Source organism: Hirundo rustica, chromosome 7, assembly GCF_015227805.2.
Source record: "Hirundo rustica isolate bHirRus1 chromosome 7, bHirRus1.pri.v3, whole genome shotgun sequence".
Taxonomy (NCBI): domain Eukaryota; kingdom Metazoa; phylum Chordata; class Aves; order Passeriformes; family Hirundinidae; genus Hirundo; species Hirundo rustica.
This window is the reverse complement of record NC_053456.1, coordinates 14,477,127-14,495,200: the sequence shown is the minus strand read 5'-3', so window position 1 is coordinate 14,495,200 and position 18,074 is coordinate 14,477,127. Positions and strand designations below refer to the sequence as shown.

Sequence of the window (18,074 nt, the reverse complement as noted above, 5' to 3'; positions counted from 1 at the left end):
CCCAGAGGCAAGGGGGCAGGAGCCAAGGAGACAGTGGAGAACAGCAGCCCCCAGCAGCTTCCGACCCCCTTTCATCAGTCCCCAGAACAAAAGCACTGCTGCACTATTCCCCATCAGGAAGATGGGCACCCACACCAATCTCCACCACACTTGGTCCATAAAGCTCCACTTCATTAGAGCCACTGTTGCCACATCTGTTAGTGTTTTAAAGCACATACATCTGGCTTAATTGAGCACTTGACTTTATTGCTGCTTTATCTCCATTTTCTGAACAGGCCTTGGGGAGAGAGCTGAAGTTTGCTTCTTTTTTCATTCTTCCTTTTTAAATTTATTTTCCACTGAAATCCCACCTGAAGCAGGAACAAAAGCCGCTATGACAGCTGCCCACAATCTCTGGGGCTGCTTTTAGGAAAGTCTCCTCTCTAGACAATAAACCCCATGCTAAATATTCTGGTTTATGTGCTTCAAAGCTGCAGACTTGACCCCACCAATCCTCCCTTCCCACTCTGTTCCCCCAGAAAAAAAATTAGAATTAGAGGCAGAAGGTGGAGTAGTACGTGTCAGGAAGAAAGAAAAGCAAAAGGATCTTGCTGCCCCTGCTGTCTCTGAAACTTGGCCTCTGCCAAGTTACAACAAACAGGAAAAGCAGAATCAAAACATAGCCCCCATATCCCCCTCCAACCACTCAGTGCAGGCTGTGCTGGTGCCAGCTACCGCTTACAAACAATCACACTGCAAGACTCCTCTGGCACATCCTTCCAGGTGGCCTAAACAACAGCAAAGCCCAGCTCAGGAATCCTGCATCTGATGTATGCAGAGCTTGAATCCCTTCCAGAAAGTACAAGGGTCCTTCATGCCCCCAGACTGAGGAGAGGTTACCTGAAATGCCCTTTGCCAGCTTCTATATGATGTTTCCTTGTGAAACCAGAAGCCAGGCATACAGTAGCTGGGAGTACAGAGGAGCATTGGCTGTAAAGTTGGCTGTTTTCCCACTAAGCCACACCAAGTACTTTGCAGCCACTGGGAGAACAGGATTTGTGCCTCCTGGGGCAAGGCATTTGGGCATCTTCACTGGCCTGTGGCATCCTCACAGAGGCCCATGCCTGGCATCCTTCCACAGCTTTCAGGCCATGATATGGGATAGGCACCATCCCAGACAGTATTTCTCTACTGCAGACTGAGGCTGCTCAGCTGGACACCTGTCATGAAACACCAAATGCACACAAATGCATTATGCTGCTTAATACCAACACAGACTGCAACTGACATAAGCAGCCCAGGAGCTCTGTACCTGCTAAAAGCAGGACGACCTGCTGAAATCAGGACTATTGCAGCTTCAGGGCAAGTGGCTGAAGTGATGTTTCATGACACCACCACACATCATGGCCGTGATGCAGCAATCCCCACAGCCTGTTTCATGCACCCAGAAGGAAGCTCCTCAGTTGCACCACTTTTCATGGACACTAGGTACGCTCCACACCCCCACCAGCCAAGTGATCCCTGACCTCAGCTCCTTGTTCTCCTGCCTGCCACGTACAAGAGAATCCTCTTCAGCCAGTGTTACACCTTGCCAACTTTGTGGCTTTCAACTCTCCCAAAGGAAGCAGGCATCAAGGAGCCTGACCCCCTCCTATGAGAATAAGATATTCAAAGCACTGTCAGCTCTCCCCGTGCTGTGTTCCAGTTTGATTTCATGCTGCAGTGCTGAGTCCAACCATCCTTTATCCCTGCTGTGTGGTAGCTTTTCTTCAATGTCTAAACACAAAAGCCACCCTTGAAGCGAGTAAAAAGCAAGGCGTACTAGCAGCAGCCGAATGAGCTCCCCTGGTCCTTCCTGTCCCAGTCCAACAAGACTTCAAACCCAGGAAAAGAAATATCTGAAGAGTGAAGTGAAAGAGTCAAAATGTAATTTAACTCTGCACTTCCAGTCCTGAACTGATAATGGATGTTCCTGTGTGTAAGATAATTACTCAGGCACTCATTTCACTAGAGAGGAAAACAGACCTGTCTTTAACAGGACAAACTTCTGGATTCCTTGGGAGGAATACAGCAAGCAAATTACAGTATCTAAACCTCTCCCTGCCCTCCTCTCTTCCTCCAGCACAGCTTGTAGGCACAATACAGAGACATCTTTCCTATGAAAAATTCCCTCTTTAGGCTTTACAGTTGAACCCAGCTGGACTCTACCCGTGGGAACACCAGTTCAAGTTATCCTCAAAAGGACACCCTGTCTTCCAAAGTCAGGGAAAGCAGAGAATTTAGGTACTGCTGCACAACCCACACTAACCCCCCTTCAACCAAGACAGAGAGAGGGGACAGCAGATGCCTTCTGCAGCATTGCTTCCAGAGAAACAGGGAGCAGTCAGGGAATGAGCTGCTCCTCTGTAACCAGCAGCTGATATCAGGAGGACTGTAATGACTGATCATCTCCTCTGCTTCTGGAAACCAGTGACATAGGGACTTTCCAAACCAGAGACTGCACATGGATTATCACATTTCTTAGCCAGTCATACATCTGTGAATTTCTATACTCCCTTTTAGATGTCATTTATATATCAAAGCCATTTCTCACTTCTTTCAGGAGAGACCTTCATAGTTCAGTTCTGTGCCCTGCTTGATCTTCTCATGGAATGCCAAGTGAAACTGAAAAATAGTGATCTTCTTGTTTCTGCTTCATAGCCTTCCCCTCAGCCCACAGGAACAAGTCAGCAGAAAGACCTAAACACCACAGTGCTGGCCTTTATACCCCATTGAGACAGGTTTTGAAGACCCCTTAGCCGAGGGGTGACCATCAGAATGCTACGTGCACCTGCTGTGTGCCATGCATGCCTCCAAAATCAACCACAGCCCTGGTGAGGGGCTGGGAGCCAGGACACCTCTTCTTTAAAAAGAAATAAAAATGCCCAGCCTTTTCGCAACTACAGAAGGCTTTGGCATGAGCTAAGGGCACAGGAACAAAGCCAAAGCACATGGAAAACAGCAGCAGCACTTCTTGCTGCTGCCTAAGTGGAGAGCTGGGACACCACCCTAGAGCAAGGAACTCACTGCAAGCTCCTGACGAGCTGCACAGGGTGCCCTGACACAGAGACCCCTCCAGTGCCACCCCCAGTCCATCATGCCATGTATGGCCCCAGTCCATCAGCACTCGCTCTTGTCACACAGTGAAACATGTTGGCTGGGGACCAATGAAAGCACCTTCTCATTGGATTTTTCAGGTTTCAAGGATATCAGTGTCTGGCACAGGCTAAAGTAATTAAAACGACTTCCAAGAGACAATCTGGGATTGATTAACCAGCTATTTACCACTGAACATTACAAGTTCCCACTCTAAAACTCAGCACCAGAACACTTGCTATTTCCTAATTGTTTTCTCCCTTGCCCCATTCCTGGGTCTCACAAAGCCCAGCTGTGGCCCCTCACACCACTCCCTCAGCCTCACCATGCTTTGCCTTGCTAAATAAACCATGATGGTGTCAGCCAGACTAAAGCTGAAAGGCTTCCTGAGGGTTAAAGGGAAAAGCATGTTGCTCTTGGCAAACAGATAAATCCAGTTTTCACTGAACAGGTCTCAAGATGGACAGCCACAGCCACATGTGCTTGCAATCATCATATTTACATTTGAGTCTTCCTACTGAATACCAGTAAGAAGAATACCAGGGTAAAAAAAGCCTTGGTCTGATCTCATTTCGACCAGCTTCATTTGGCTGATCCCTACACAGCCACAGATCTCTTCTTCAAGTTCCTCCAGAACAGAAACATCCCTAACACTCCAAGAGCTGAGTTAACAACTCGTTTCACTACTACTCCCTCCTGCATCACACAGAAAGCATGCCTGGAGCAGCAGGAAACAGGTAGTGCTGGAGGGAAGGGTTTGTGGTCAACACGGAAGAGTTACTGGTGGCATTTAACACCTCACAGGAAGGGTAATGCAAATTTTGCATTCAAAAACAGGATTTGTTACAGGACCAGAGAAGGTAGAATGGAGATAACCAGTTTCAGGGCACTTCCACACTCTCTCCATGTGTAATATCACCAGCTGCTATGTCGTCCCCTCTTTGAAAGGGAATTAGAAAGGTCTTCCATTCCCAGTGAGCTCCAAAGGAGCAAAATACACCAGCCTCTGCAGTATGTGGGTCCTTCCCTGCAAAGCTGCATCATCTCTGCTCCCAGTAGCCCCACAGCAGCATGGGAGATGCATGGAAAGACATGAAATCAGTGGGACAGGGCTCTGCCTATTTTGAGGTCTGCAGAATACTATGTAAATTGATGGGGCAACATAGATATTTATTATTTAAGGAGGTGTAAGAGAAGAGGAGAACAGAAACTGCTTATCAATAATGAAAAGCAAAAGTGAATAAAACCTGCGGAGATAATTCCACACAAATATCTTTCTTGTTCCTAAAATATATAATGGAGCACTACAGAAGAAAGTAGGGCAGATTGGTCAGATAAGATACTAGAAAGGAAAAGGGCAACCAGGAAAAATTTGACTACATCTATAGTTAAGTCTAGGAAGACAAAAAGGAATTAACAACTCTTAAATATATGCAGCTTTTACTGAGATGAAAACTACTGGATTAGACAAACATGGACAATCCAAATAATTAGCCACTGGTATAGTTCACAAAAGTGTTGTGATAATGTATAATGTTATGAGTGATTTTAAAGTCAAGACCAAATGATTTTTGTAGTGTTCTAGTCAAAACAGCTGTTCACACAGCAATAACCTGTGGTCTGAACTAGACGAGGAAGCAGGCTTGAGAATGGGACACTGTCCTTCTGGCTGTAAAGCTGTGAAAATTAACCTGAGAACATCAGAGATGGATGCTCTAAGAGATGACCTGACACCATGTGGAATGATACCTAAACCAAGAACCTCCACCAAAGAAAAGGGCAGTGCTCAGATCACACCTAATGCAGTGGAGCTGGGATGGAAGTCTCCAGATGATGACTCCTTACAGAAGCGGCCTCGATCAGTTGCCACAATTGACAAGGTCAGCCTGAACCCTTACACTGGACAGAAAATGGAGAAGCAGCCATACAATGAAACAGCCCCAGAGACAGACAAAAGAACAAACTCTTAATAGAGCATCAGCTGGTGGAAAATGTGAGAAGTCATCGGAGAAGTCATCCAGACAAATTAACTTGGAAAATGGCAGAAGGCTGATGAATATTTGGCATCAAAACAGCCATCAGCCTCCCCCGTGATGTTCCCAGAATGAAACTGTAGAACGAGCCATAAATAGTCTGAAGTGCATCTTGCTCCTTTGCCCCAAAGGCAGCATGGCCATGCTGGGGGAGCTTGGAAGTGGAGAGAAGCAAATGCTTAAAATCTAACCCTCACTGAGTCACAGGAATAAATCAGTCTAGAAAGGCCCACTGTAAGCTGGAGAAGAGCCTTTTGGAGGCCTTAAAGGCATGTGACACTTCTCAGTTTCTCCCCTACCAGCTTTTGTTTCATTTGCAATTAAAGTATCAGAGCTGCCAGCTGTCCTTTTCCCTGTTTCTGTCAGAGCTGCTGGCCTCAGACAACACACCTGATACCTCCTCTTGAGCAACCAATTCTCTGTCTCTGTTCCCAACTCTACCACATTATCTTGTCATTGGCATTGTATAAGGGCTTTGTTTTAAAGCTTTCCCCCGCTTACCTGTTGCAAATTCTCACTTATTTCCCAAATCACCTTTCATTTAAAGTTTAAGGTCACAAAGTACAGATTTCCTCATTTCAGCTCACCCCAAAGCTGGAGTAGTTTGGCTTGGCTGCAGAGTAAATTTTAGAGCCTAAAGAAAACAAACATATAGGACACTTCTGCTACTCTGAAATGCTGAGCAGTAAAATCTCAGTAAATAAATAAATAGATGAAAACTCACTTTAGGTCAGAGAATGTCATGCCACTTGGTTCACTACAATTTAAGGTAAAATCAATTTAAAGAACAGGCAGACCAGGACCCGCACCTAAAAGACAGTATTAACAACAACAAAGCCATCTCTCCTTTCCTTTTGAAAATTCAGTACAGTAAAACTTTGTGTGAAACAGGAATACTGCTTTAGCCTCAATCCAACTGTACTGTGAATTAAATCCCAAACCCTTTTGAGCACAATTTTATTTTAAATTTAGTCTCGATCATTTGGTCACACTGATCTTTAACAATCACTCTCCCACGACAAAACCTGCCTTCTGCCAAGCTGACGGAGCATTAGCATGGCAGGGTCAGCACTATGTCCTGTGTGTTGACACAACCTGCTAGGCTCATGAGGAGAGCTAAAACATTTTAGAAAATTCTCCACTTAAGAAAAGAAATCCTCCCTGGGATTAGTGCAAGGGCCTCCTGAACCACCGGTCATGGGACTTGCCGTCAGCTACATCACAGCAGCCTACCTGGGAGCAGAAAACTATCTGCCCTGCCCCTGAGGTATCACCTGGAGATGTCATCCTAGAAAGACAGTGCTCCAGCCAGCAGGAGATGCCGTATTTTCTAGACAGGATATTATTAGGGCTGAGTTATGGTATGACGTCCTTGCGCCAACACTATTTTCTCCCTCACAGTGTTCTTTCCCCTCCCTGTCTTTGTTTGCCTCCTGTAACTCAACAGAGCAGCCAAGTCCTCCCCGTAGCACAAGCTCCCACTCCACTGGAGCTCTTCCCTGCACCTGTGCCTGCCTACATCCATTTCTCAGGCTCATGACTGCTGCTGAGGGCTTGCCAGCTGCTTTCCAGGGGGTTAACGCTTCCCTCCCCGTGGGACGCTTCTCTGTGGATCCAGGGTGAGCCTGGGTGGTTTCTTCAAAGCAGGATGGAAGTCCCCCCTCACCCTGCAATCAATTAATACATGCAGGTCTTAGCTGTCCACTGGCCGGTTTCACTAGCAAAAGTCCCATTCATCAATGTCTTCAGCCTGGTCTTTCACTGCCCATCCCAGCACTCTGCTCTATTCAGCTTTTTCCCACTCCTGACCCTCTCAACCACCCAAATCATTTATCCTAAAGAGTTTTTCTGGGCTTTCTTTCTTCATAGAAATTAACCTAACAGTGCAACCAAAAGTATTCAACATCTTCACACCTACAGTTTCCACCAGGGCGGGTCCTCCTTCCCTCTGACTGATTTCAATCAATTTGATTCTTTGACTTTTAGTTCTTACCCTCAGTTTCCAAGATTTTCATGTCCTCATCCCCTCCAACTGTATTTAACAACGAAGCAAAGTTTGGTTAATACTGGATCCATACCTACATCACCTTTGATCTTCCAGTTGGTCCTCGCTGCACAGCAGCTTCAAGTCTAATTTTATTTATGTAGCTGAGAAACCTGTTGCTATTTGTTTTAATTTCTTTTGCCAGACGTAACGCAGCATGACTTTTGGCAATTCTCATTTTATCCCTACCCTTCCTGACCTCTAAGACATTGCTTTTTTGCCAATTAGTCTTTTTTTCCATTCCTTACAGGTTCTCTGTTTAATCCCAACTATCCTTTTAAGGGGGCTATTCACCAGCCTTCAGCAAGGGGCCCTTTCCTGCCTTTTTCTTCCTCTGCTTAGGACCCCTGGTCCAGATAGTTTCTGCACCTCTGAATTAGAGGCTCTGTATCATCTGCATTCTACATTCACCATTCTCTGCCCAGATGACTTCACCCACCAGGTTTTTTCATTTTTCAAAGTTCGCCCTTTCAAAGACAAGTATCCTAGTTCCAGATCTACATTTGTTTAGGTTTCTACTTAATTTAAAAGGAATCCATTTTATGAGCACTAGGTCCAAGATTCCTCTGTACGATCAGGCCCTCTTAACATCAACACTAGTTACCAAAACAAAACCTAAAATAGCACCTCCATTTGCTGATGCTCTATTTAATTAAAAAATCTGGGCTACAACATCCAGGCATATTTATGTTTTACCTTACTAATAAAATGTGTTTGCCAATGTGTATTCCTAGATATTAAGAGACATTCCTAAGTTCCCACAGCAATATAATTTTGGAAACTCTTATCTTTCCAATAAAATTACAGAGACATTTATCCACACGACCACTGCCATGCCACAGAATTTCCTTCATTTACTGAATTTCATTTTTAGTTCCACCTTCCCCACAAATGTTGCCTTTCTCATCTTTACACTGCTATGAGCTAGGACAGCACCACTACCAGTCCCTATAGGCTACATGCCAGTGCTTCTGGCATCACCAATTCTGGGTCCTTGACTTCTGATCACAGCCACCCAGACCTTCCTCCTTTCTGAAGATACTATCAAAGGAAACAAAACACACCATCACAGAGAAACACTACCACAAAACCCTGTCAACTGCAGAACATTTAAGTCCACTAATTGTGGCCTCATCTTTGGTCTGTTTGAGATGGAGTCAGTAGTGTTGGCTCAACAAGAGGGACTGTGAATGGACTTGTCATGGATGTCACAGGGCCTGGCACATTTCTTCATCAAAACCAACGTTAGCCAAAAAAAGGGGAAATGCAAATGAAAGAGGATGAATTAGACTAAGACAAAAATGGATTCTGGTAGACTAAGAAAGTCTCAGTGCCCATTCTGTTACTGACTGTGGGACCAAAGAATTTTGTTTTCAGTACTTTCTTTGTTCCTGATCCCACTCCAATTTTTGTGTGCTCTGTTTCACAGTGAAGTCCTTGAAAGCAACTAATGTGGTCCTGGCCATAATCTGCTTAAGGTAATTTATGGTGGTACAATACAGCTGACTACAGGGAAGTCAATCCTGACACCAGGAAGGTCCTATAAACAGTCTCAGAGCCAAGTTCGTGAACTAGGATTCAAGAGAATTGGATTTGAGCCCTCCTACCCAGCTTCTCAATCCTTAAGAGACCTTGAAGAAATAATTTTATCACTTTATCCAGCAGTTCCCATCTATAAGAAAGGGACCATAAAAATCCCATCCTTGACAGAATGACTGTTAGCATCAAGCCAGAAGATAGAAAAAAAAAACCTTGTAACTCTGGCAAGGACAGCTACATAGCTAAAACAAATAGATATTTAGGTGCAAGTCCCTTGCTCTGACACTGACTGTGCTTTTAGTGCCACATAAATAATTCCCCTTTATTTTGTCATGCTATTATCACTGAACATGCAAGTTAAAGTAAGAAGGCGCAGGGGATTGGGAAAACTCCAATTTCTTTCTCTTTTTAGCCCTGCAAAGGCTGGAGGTGTTCAGCAAAATCCAAAAAAAAGGATTGTGGTAATTACCTCACCTGCCTTGCTCCAAAAATTGCCTCTTCACAAAAAACCTCATGTACTGCAGCTGCCCAAACTAAGACAACCCCAGACAATAATCCTGAGCTGTGCATTTGACTTGATTTTTTTCCTCAGGCTATGCAGACTAAGCAAAACTGACCCCATGCAGAAACCCAAGAGATACAGACAATTGCCTCTGAATATTTACCCTGACACAGCCTCCACTCTGGACCACACAGCAGGGTGGGTGGGGGGAACACAGATGTTTCCCCACAGCACCAAACAATTGGCCTCACTGTTACCTTCTTACCTGCTGAAAAAATTCCTATTCTTGCTTGGCATCAGGCACTGTGATTTACCAAACCTGGCAGAGGTTGGACACTCCCCAAACTTGGAAATTTCAGGAAAGATTTGGGTGCACCTCTTTTTTTCCTTCCTGCCTCCCTCGTACAACAAGAATCAGCAATTTTGCAGAAGTGATTTGCATCTTCTCATATCAAAGAAGCGTACGTGCAGAAGCACATGTGAGCCTAGGCATGTAAGAGGCAACAGTATCTCCAGCTTGCCCTTGAGAAACACCAGGCAGCAATAAGCTATTCATTCATAGGGAGAATGCTGCTCCCAGTCAGGGAACAGCTTCAGAAGGGCCAAGATTTGGTCCTGAAGGAACTGTAGGACTGTGGGAGCAAAGATCTCCTAGAAGTGATAAATCTAACTCCTCACCTGAGCCACTTGATCAAATGCTACTGTTATCACTTAAAATCAGTGTGTTGACCTGAGGTTCCTCCAGGACAACAGAGTCCCAGTCTACAATTTGCTCAACAGGCTAATTTAGACATAATCTTGTCTCCTCAAGACTTTTTCATCAAAGAACAACACTCAGGCTCCAAGGGAAAGGGTGAGCACCCTTAATCTCACTGCATCATGACTGGATTGGGTAATACGGATCTTCAGGTTCAGAAGCTGAACTCCCTCAACTCCACCTGCTCCTGCTGAACCCCTTGAGGCCTGGTTGATTCAAAGGCTGCAGTCCTCCAGCCCTGAGCCTTTGCTCTCCATAAGTTCATTGCAGTCTATAAATTCTCTGAAATCAACGCTGCACCATCACAATGCTTAGCGCCCTTGTTTGTTCCACAGTGAAAAACGTAACTCCAGTGTTGGGCAGCTTGACATGCAAAAATCCAAACTGTCTGCTCCTCCCAGCCTAAGGAATGCTCTTGCCTGCTCTCCATTGTATGGTCTGGATGGTCATGGATTTGGAAGGAGGACAAAGCAAAGACAAAGAGACAATACAGCGGTTTAAGACAGCGGCCTGGTCTCTCACGCCGCCATACTGCCTCAGCTGGTTATAATCTCCTCCACAAAATAACAAGCAAATGACTAATGACTGGAAGATGAGTGTGCCTTGCTGAGGCAACACAGCAGGGCAAAGGACCCTTGCCAAGAGCAGTGAGAATCTTATTTCAGTGCTTCCATGAATACAGCGGCCATTTACCTATCTTCCCGGATCCTAGCATGTCTTCAGAAGGCTGCTTCGATGAAAAGGAAAAAGCCTGTCCTCCTTTTCCACCAGTTACTGCCCCCAGATCACCTCAGTTGCTCTGAACCCATTTTCCCTTAATGAGCTAGGCCAGCCTGATGCTCGTCCCCCACAGCTGTTCACAAGCACCTATTAGAGAGCTCTCAAGCACCCAGAGAAAGCAGCATGAACAGGATCAGCCAGGAAATCCCCAGATGGCCTAAGGGGAGGGAAAAAAGGCTGCATGATGCAACCTCGTGCTGAAGTAAACCTGCCCTAACCAGTTCCCATCCAGAGTAGTTTTTTTCCCAGGGCAGATGAATTTCTTCCCGAGACAGCTGCTTGTTCATGTGCAGATGTCCAGAGGCAGCTACCTCCTTGTCTTGTCTCCACCACTTACGCCACATCATTATATTTCATGCTATTTCACTCCTTGCTTTGAGCAACAGCAGCTCTTGTTTCAGGTAAGGACACACTTCCCCCTCTGTTTCCCCATCTCAGACCAAGCCTTCGCTGTATCTTCTGAGAGCAACATTAACTTGTGACCCTGTTCTTTCCTTACCCACTGACTGAAAATAAGCAGTAGCTCAAACACATTCCACCATCAAAATTCCCACGTGGAACCTCTGGGGACTGCACTTTCTGTGGTAGCTTAGTCTGAACTTGAGGGTTGTGCTCTGCTGCGTTATCAGAAAACACTTGGAGAAAGGGAACTGGGCTCAGGGAGCTGAGGAAGTAATCAGGAAAGTCTGACAGACATAAACCTGCCATCAGCAGGGGTGTAAAGCAAAGCTTTCAGAAGGTTGCAAACAATAGGAAAGAAAAGGCTGGACAAACCAGAAAGCAACAACTGCATTAAAATAGCAAGATTTCGACCAAAATATTCTTGAACTGCGGGAAGGATGAGGCCAGTTTTAACATATCTTCTGCCCAAAATGACAATGGACTGGAGTGTTCTCCAGGGAGCAGAACAAGGAGGTTTTCTGTTCAGGGGACTGGCACGGATGAATTCTTTCCATTTGGTTTTCCAACATCAAATTTGTAGTATTTTATGTACAAAAATTAAAAGCATCTCTGCCGATTTTCATTAAATGAGTAAAAAATAGTTTGAAAGGCTCCAAAGATTATTATACCAGGCATGACATGAATGAAACATGGGAAATGTCACCACTTATGTTTAAAAAAAACACACTGAAAAAATCATCCGTGGGTTCTAACTCCCACAGTCAGTCTAGAGAGACTGACAAGTGACTACACATTTGCTCACCACCAAATCTTGTCCAGCCTAGCATGGAAATACCCAGAGACACAGTTGGGCTGGAAAACCCACTAGGTGCTAGACAGTATCCGTGTGGCACTGCAGCTGGACAAGACAGAGGAAGAAAAAGCACTTGGCACATCCTAATGATAGTGCAGGTCAGCCAGTAAATCCTCAGTGACTGTCCCCCTCCTAAGAGACCGAAAGCCCACAGGAAAAATCAAACACAAGGTTCCCCTTCCAGTGTCCCCTGCTTTATCTCCTAACACTCACTGCAGTGTGTGACCTTCACAAGGGGAGCAGAGACAGTGCTCACCCCAGAACAACGTCCAGGGAGGGACAGAATACAGACACCTCTGCAACAGAGCCTCAGCAACTCTCATCTCCCAGATCCTGGAACAGTGACTAATCAGAAACATCTTTAAATCCCCAGCTGGGGAGGTGCCTGAAATGAGACAAAAACATAAGGATGATGATGATATTTGTAAGTGCTGTTACTTGTTATCATCTCAAAATGTTGACAGCAGCTCTTAGCAAGCACACACCAGTGAATAGCTTACATGCACTAATTCTCTCTTAAAAAGCATGTGTTTAACCCTCATCAGAGACAGCACTTCTCCATTCCACATGAAACTTCAGTAATTGCCAAAATGATTTAAAGCCCGAGCAAACAAGAGCTCTTGGAAGTGTTAATCTTGCCCACACGTGACTCTCAAGGTCTGTTTCTCATGCTCTACAGTTTCCAGCTGGGATCCATCAGTAAGCTATCAATTGCCGCTTACATACAGATGAACAGGTAATTAGTTAAATGACCTAATTAATAGTAATACACTTGAGTGATATAACTAACAAAGCTTGATTTTTTTTTTTTTTTAAGGAGTTTTATGTCTCTTTCCTGAGAGCGTGCTTGTGAGTACATTGTTGGTTCTCTGATGTCTAATACTGGCTGAGTTTCTGCTTCAACCCCTTAGGAGACATGAACAAGGTATAGTCCTACCACCCAGCAACTACTTCCATAAAAGCCATAGGAAACCAGTATCTTAGAGCTCAATCCCTCCACTGAATTTTCCGGTTCAAAAGTTTTCAGGGTAGCCATAGAGACAAAGATAATCCACACGTGCCCACACACAGGCTCATTTGGAAGAAAGCCAGGCTCAAAATGGGACAGCCAGTGCATTGCTCTTAAACAAGAAAGAGAAGTCTTTACTGAGTGCAAGAGCCAAACAAGAACTATGTTTGCACTTTATTGCCCAGATGCCCTCTCAACAGAATTAATATGGCATGGCACACTGTAGAGGTGATAAAGGGGGTAGATCTGCACTTTGACTGCCATCAGATGCTCTGGATGCATGAAGTGTGCATTCACATGATAAGAATTTAAAAAAAAAAAAAAATATTTGGAAGTTTTAAGGGGCGGAGGAGAGACAAAGAACGGGCAAATGAACTCAGCCTCGTAAAACACATGCATGCACTCGCCTGCACCAAGCGGGGACAGGGAGAGCTCTGGTGCCAGGTCCTGGAGCAGCACAGGGGATCCTGCCCTCCCCACCCCCGGGGCTCAGGCGGTGGCACAAACAAGCAGGGACAGACACGGTACAGAGCAGCCCGCAGGGAAGCGCAAAGCCAGTTGCTCACCTCGCAAAGCCTGCGGGCAAGGCTTGCTCACCGCCTGCCTCCAGCTGCTGCACAAGGAGAGGCAGGGGACGAGGCCCCTGTGCGCCCAGGGCACCGCAGCCCCACACGCGGGAATGGGATGGTCTGCTCCCGACACCAGCCAGGCTTAGAGGTGTTCCCAAACCTCCATGACTCCAGCACATCGCACATGGAGGAAACCCAGGGAGACGGCTGGATCAAGCAGGAGAAATGAAGTCTGAATTGACTTAAAGTAATTTTAGGACCCAAACGAAATACAGCAGGCCCAGGGGACCCTTCCGGCTGGCTGGGCTGGCCTCACCACAGCTGAGGAACTCAGGGGTACCTTCTGCAGCAAAGAACTTTCAACTCCAGCGTCTGCCAGTAGCAACATTTGCCCCTGCCCCATTACCCAGGAGACCATCGAACTAGTCAGTAATTCAAATATTCCACAAGTTTTCTGCTCTGTTCAGGTTGGGACAGCTGTCAAGGAACATTGTCAAGGCAGATATATCCCTAAAAAATCCCCACCGCACACATCACACCCCCAGCCTGAACCCTCCAAAAAAGTGAGAGAGGGAGAGGAAACGAAAAAGCTGTGTCAGGATGGAGGACACAGCACGAAGGGTGCATGCACAGGCACATCAACAGCTCCTGGGAAAGAGGAGGGGGTTGAAACACAGCCCAGACCTGCTGCTTAGCAGCTGAGATTTAACACTTGTTGCAGCAAGAGAAATTAGTAACAGAAATCAGCACAGAGAAGGATGGGGGTGTCAGGTTCAACGCAGGGCTGCACCAAGGGAGAGCAGCAAAAGTGGTCCTTAGGGAAATGTTGGTTAGGTTTGTTCTGTTCTATATTTTCCGTGAATAGATCTTCATACTCCTGATCATAGTCCCAGGAGTGTATACCCTCCCTTAGATCTTATTCTACCATCTTGGTGCATCTCCAAGGCATCAACACCCTGGAAACACAAAACAGCAAGTGAATTTTTATTATTTTCTCTGCTAGAGCTCTTAGGGATTTGAAAGAAAATGCTTTTGTTAATGGCAACAGCAACAGCTAGCTTTATCAGCTGTAATTCCTACCACTGATCCAAACAGAGTATTGAATGGGAGGAGTAAAATGAAAATCCACAGCCCACGAACATTTGTCTCACTAAACATGCTGGTGCTGCCCAGGCATCACCCACTGCATGGCTCCTTCAATGCAAGACCACCCCATTGACCCATTCTCCTCTGGGCAGAGGAGAGAGGGCAACACGAGACAGTGAGGGCAAGACCTCAGGAGCCACACTCACCATTTTTGCAGGACAACCCCATCCCCATACTCCTGTTGCAGATCCTCTGCAAACACCAGGCTCTGCAGTGAGAGTGAGTGGACAGGAGGAACCTTCCCTGCCACCTCACCTGGGTACACGTGCATGAATTCCCTGATCCAAAAGCAGCAGTGGTACAAGATTGCTCCCTGTTCTTATCTCGAACCACAAGCCTGTATTTCTATTTTCTCTCCTCCACCCAGCTGAGGAGGGGAGCCACAGAGCAGCTTTAGTGGGCACCTGGCATCCAGCCAGGACCAACCCACCACAGATGTGCAGCACACAGAGGCTACTCTTTAAAATTTAAATTTAACAGCTCAGGTTCCTGTTGCAGGTGGCAGAGCTTCCTACATCAGGATGAGCAGTGAACACTTCCAACCCACATCTGAAGTTGTTTGAGAAAAATTAAACATTAGCTCAGCTACAAACCATCTGAGCAGATACTCATGAAGTGAAGGCTCCTGAGATTTTCCCCAATACCTGTGCACTTCAGTCACACTTCAGGTTGTAACTGCAGAGGATCACACAGTCCTCTGCTTCCAAGATTTCTTCCTGCAAGGAATGTGAACCACTTGGCTTTCCCACACAGATGAAGGGAGGAAAGCCAAGACACCAAGCAACTGCAGGCTCTCAGAAAAGAATTCATGATGAAAAATGGCTTTTCTTCTCAGAAGGTGTGACCTTAAACTGGGAAGAATCTAGAACCTCACTATGCACTGCAGCCCTGCACTCCAAGGAGGGCTGCTGATCAGGACTGCACCTACACATTAGAACTCCGGCTAAAGCATGTCAGTCAATGAAGAGACTCAGCAAGAGCCTAGCTGGGCTGGTGGACAAAAGGAGGGAGGCAGGGAAAAGCTGTGACAAATTGAAAATTCATTGTGGATTGCGTAACTGCATGAATAATTCCTTTCAAGCCAAAAGAGATTCCTGCAAAAGAGGTAGCTTGCTGCAGTCCCTCAGCTCCATTTAATGAAAAAAAACTACCAGACAGATGGGTGGTTTAGGTATTTGGGGGTTTTTTTGTGGGATTGTTTTAACAGAGAAAAAAAAAAAAAAAAAAAAAAACACAAAAAAAACCCAACCAAAAACCAAACTCAATTGCAAGACGCAGTTAATCTTCAATCAGCAGAGAAGAGCTGGTGGAACCAATCAAAGAGGTGACACTGATATGTTTTCCCACCCTGGTAGGACAAGAGTTTGCTCAAAATGGTGAAGATTCTCATTCCCTTTTGCTAGAGACAATTTTTCATTCATGAAAAAAATAGAAGAGATGGTCATGGGGCAGGGTGGGGGGAGGAGGAAGAGATGAAAAATATTTTCTGTAAGCCACTGGGACTTATGAAAGCATCAGGAAAGAGGAATTGGTGAAAAGAAGAAAGGGACTTTTTTCAAGTTCCAACAGCAAGATATACTTAAGTTACCAAGTGTCATGCCCAGAAGCAGGGAAACGCCATATCTAAAATTCTAGGATTCAAATCTGGAACCACGAACCACCCAGCTCAGGAAGAGTCCCATCACCTGCATCTCTCTACTGCCATGGCGGGGTTAGGCTTCTTCTATATGCCAAATCAAATTCTGCAATAATCTGTTCTGGCCTTTCTTGTAACAAGTAATAGGACAAGAGAAAATACCCTTAAAGTTGTAGCAGGGGAGGATTAGATTGGATATCAAGAAAAATTTCTTCGTGGAAAGGGTTACCAAACATTGGAGTGGACTGCCCAGGGAGTGGTGGTGTCACCACTGAAGGTATTTTAAAAGATATGGCACTTAGGGATGTAAGTGGTGAACTCAGCAGTGCTGGGTTTACAGTTGAACTCTATGATCTCAAGGGCCTTTTCCAACCTAAAAGATTCCATGATTTTGGTGCAGAACGTGCACCATTTCCCAAAGACAGCCAGGCATCTCAGAAGCAGAACTGCCTAAGTGTGCATCGTGGCCCTTAAGCACCCACACAGATGTCCTGATGTCTAATATTCCAGCTGAACCCATGCTGCAGCCTTCCTCTCCAGGTGAACACTAACAGGGCCTTTCCTCCTCTATCTGGTCAGTGATTTTTACTAGACTTTGAAGATGAAAATCATTGGTCAGACTTCTGTAGCACCCCACCAGCAGGGAGTTGGTCAATGGATCCAAAAACTAGTGGGAAAGAGAAAACCTTTAAAAAAGCTGACTAAAATTCATTCTGTCCTGTGGGATCTTTAGGAGCCAAGCCCACTAGCTTTGGAGCTCCCTCCTTGAATTCCACATATTTTACACTATTTGCATAAAACCAGATCTCCAACTCTCTGCCAAGCCCTCCTAATCCATCAGCTTTGAGGCCAGGACTGCAGCCCACTCCACAAGTTCCTCCTTTTCCTGCACAGCCCCAGCTTCTCCTCCTCTTCCCCGAACACCACTCCCACTCCTGCTCATAACCCATTTTTCTCCTTCACCTCAGTTCCCCTCTTCTTGCTTCCCACATGAACATCATATGAGCTCTAAGTCCCCACCTAGCCAATCTCAGGTCCCATTTTTTTCAGTAGGCTCCAGGACCAGACAGGAAGACCAGAGAAAAGGACACGGTGGCAGGCTGGGTAGTTTGTAGGCTGCTGCTTATCGGGAGGGTGGTAGAGCACTGATCCCTTTTTCCCTCTTTGGGGATAGGGATGTGTGAAAGGGGTTCAGGATTGCCTCCTTCTCCAGCCCCTTCATTGGCATAAGCACTTTGGCAGCTCAGTGCTTCCCACCCACTCAAGGACGGCTCTGAGCACCCACATTCCTAGCAGGAGACGTTGCTCCACATGCTCCCACAGCAGCCCTCTCCAGACAGTGCTCACGTGGCAGAGCCAAGCCTCTGCATCCTCCTGTCCAGCCGGGCTGGGGTGTGAGCAGTGAATCCCACACCTGGCCCCCAGCTGGGGAGCAGCTGTGCTGCACAAGTGCTGACTCAGGCGTGAGCAACACCAGCACAAGGGCATCTCCTGCCCTTGGCATCCAGGGCCAGACAGCCGGCAGCCTCAGCCCAGAACACGCTCTGCCCTGGTGAATCACACACCAACCCCGGCAAGTCCTTTCAAGACCCATCAGTCACCAGAGGGGGAAAAAAAAATTACATGCACACAAAATAATTAGAGGTGTAACCCTCTCCCCTCCCTCTGTGCAGGCTTAATGCTTCCTTTG

General features: G+C 46.1%; 1 protein-coding gene across 4 annotated transcripts in view; it reads right to left on the bottom strand.

Annotated features, from left to right (window-relative positions):
* IGFBP2 (insulin like growth factor binding protein 2) overlaps positions 1-18,074 on the bottom strand; it is a 58,147-nt gene that overhangs the window by 15,346 nt on the left and 24,727 nt on the right. Inside the window, exon 1 of one of the 4 annotated variants that reach the window (XM_040070198.2) lies at positions 15,004-15,034. The exons of 1 other annotated variant lie outside the window; for it this stretch is intronic. In XM_040070198.2, the coding sequence (XP_039926132.1) occupies positions 15,004-15,019 (16 nt within the window). In that variant the 5' untranslated portion in view covers positions 15,020-15,034. Of the gene's footprint in view, positions 1-10,682; positions 10,720-14,894; positions 14,932-15,003; positions 15,035-18,074 lie in introns of those variants that run through there. 2 more of the 4 variants (XM_040070196.2, XM_040070197.2) reach the window with 2 other exon arrangements.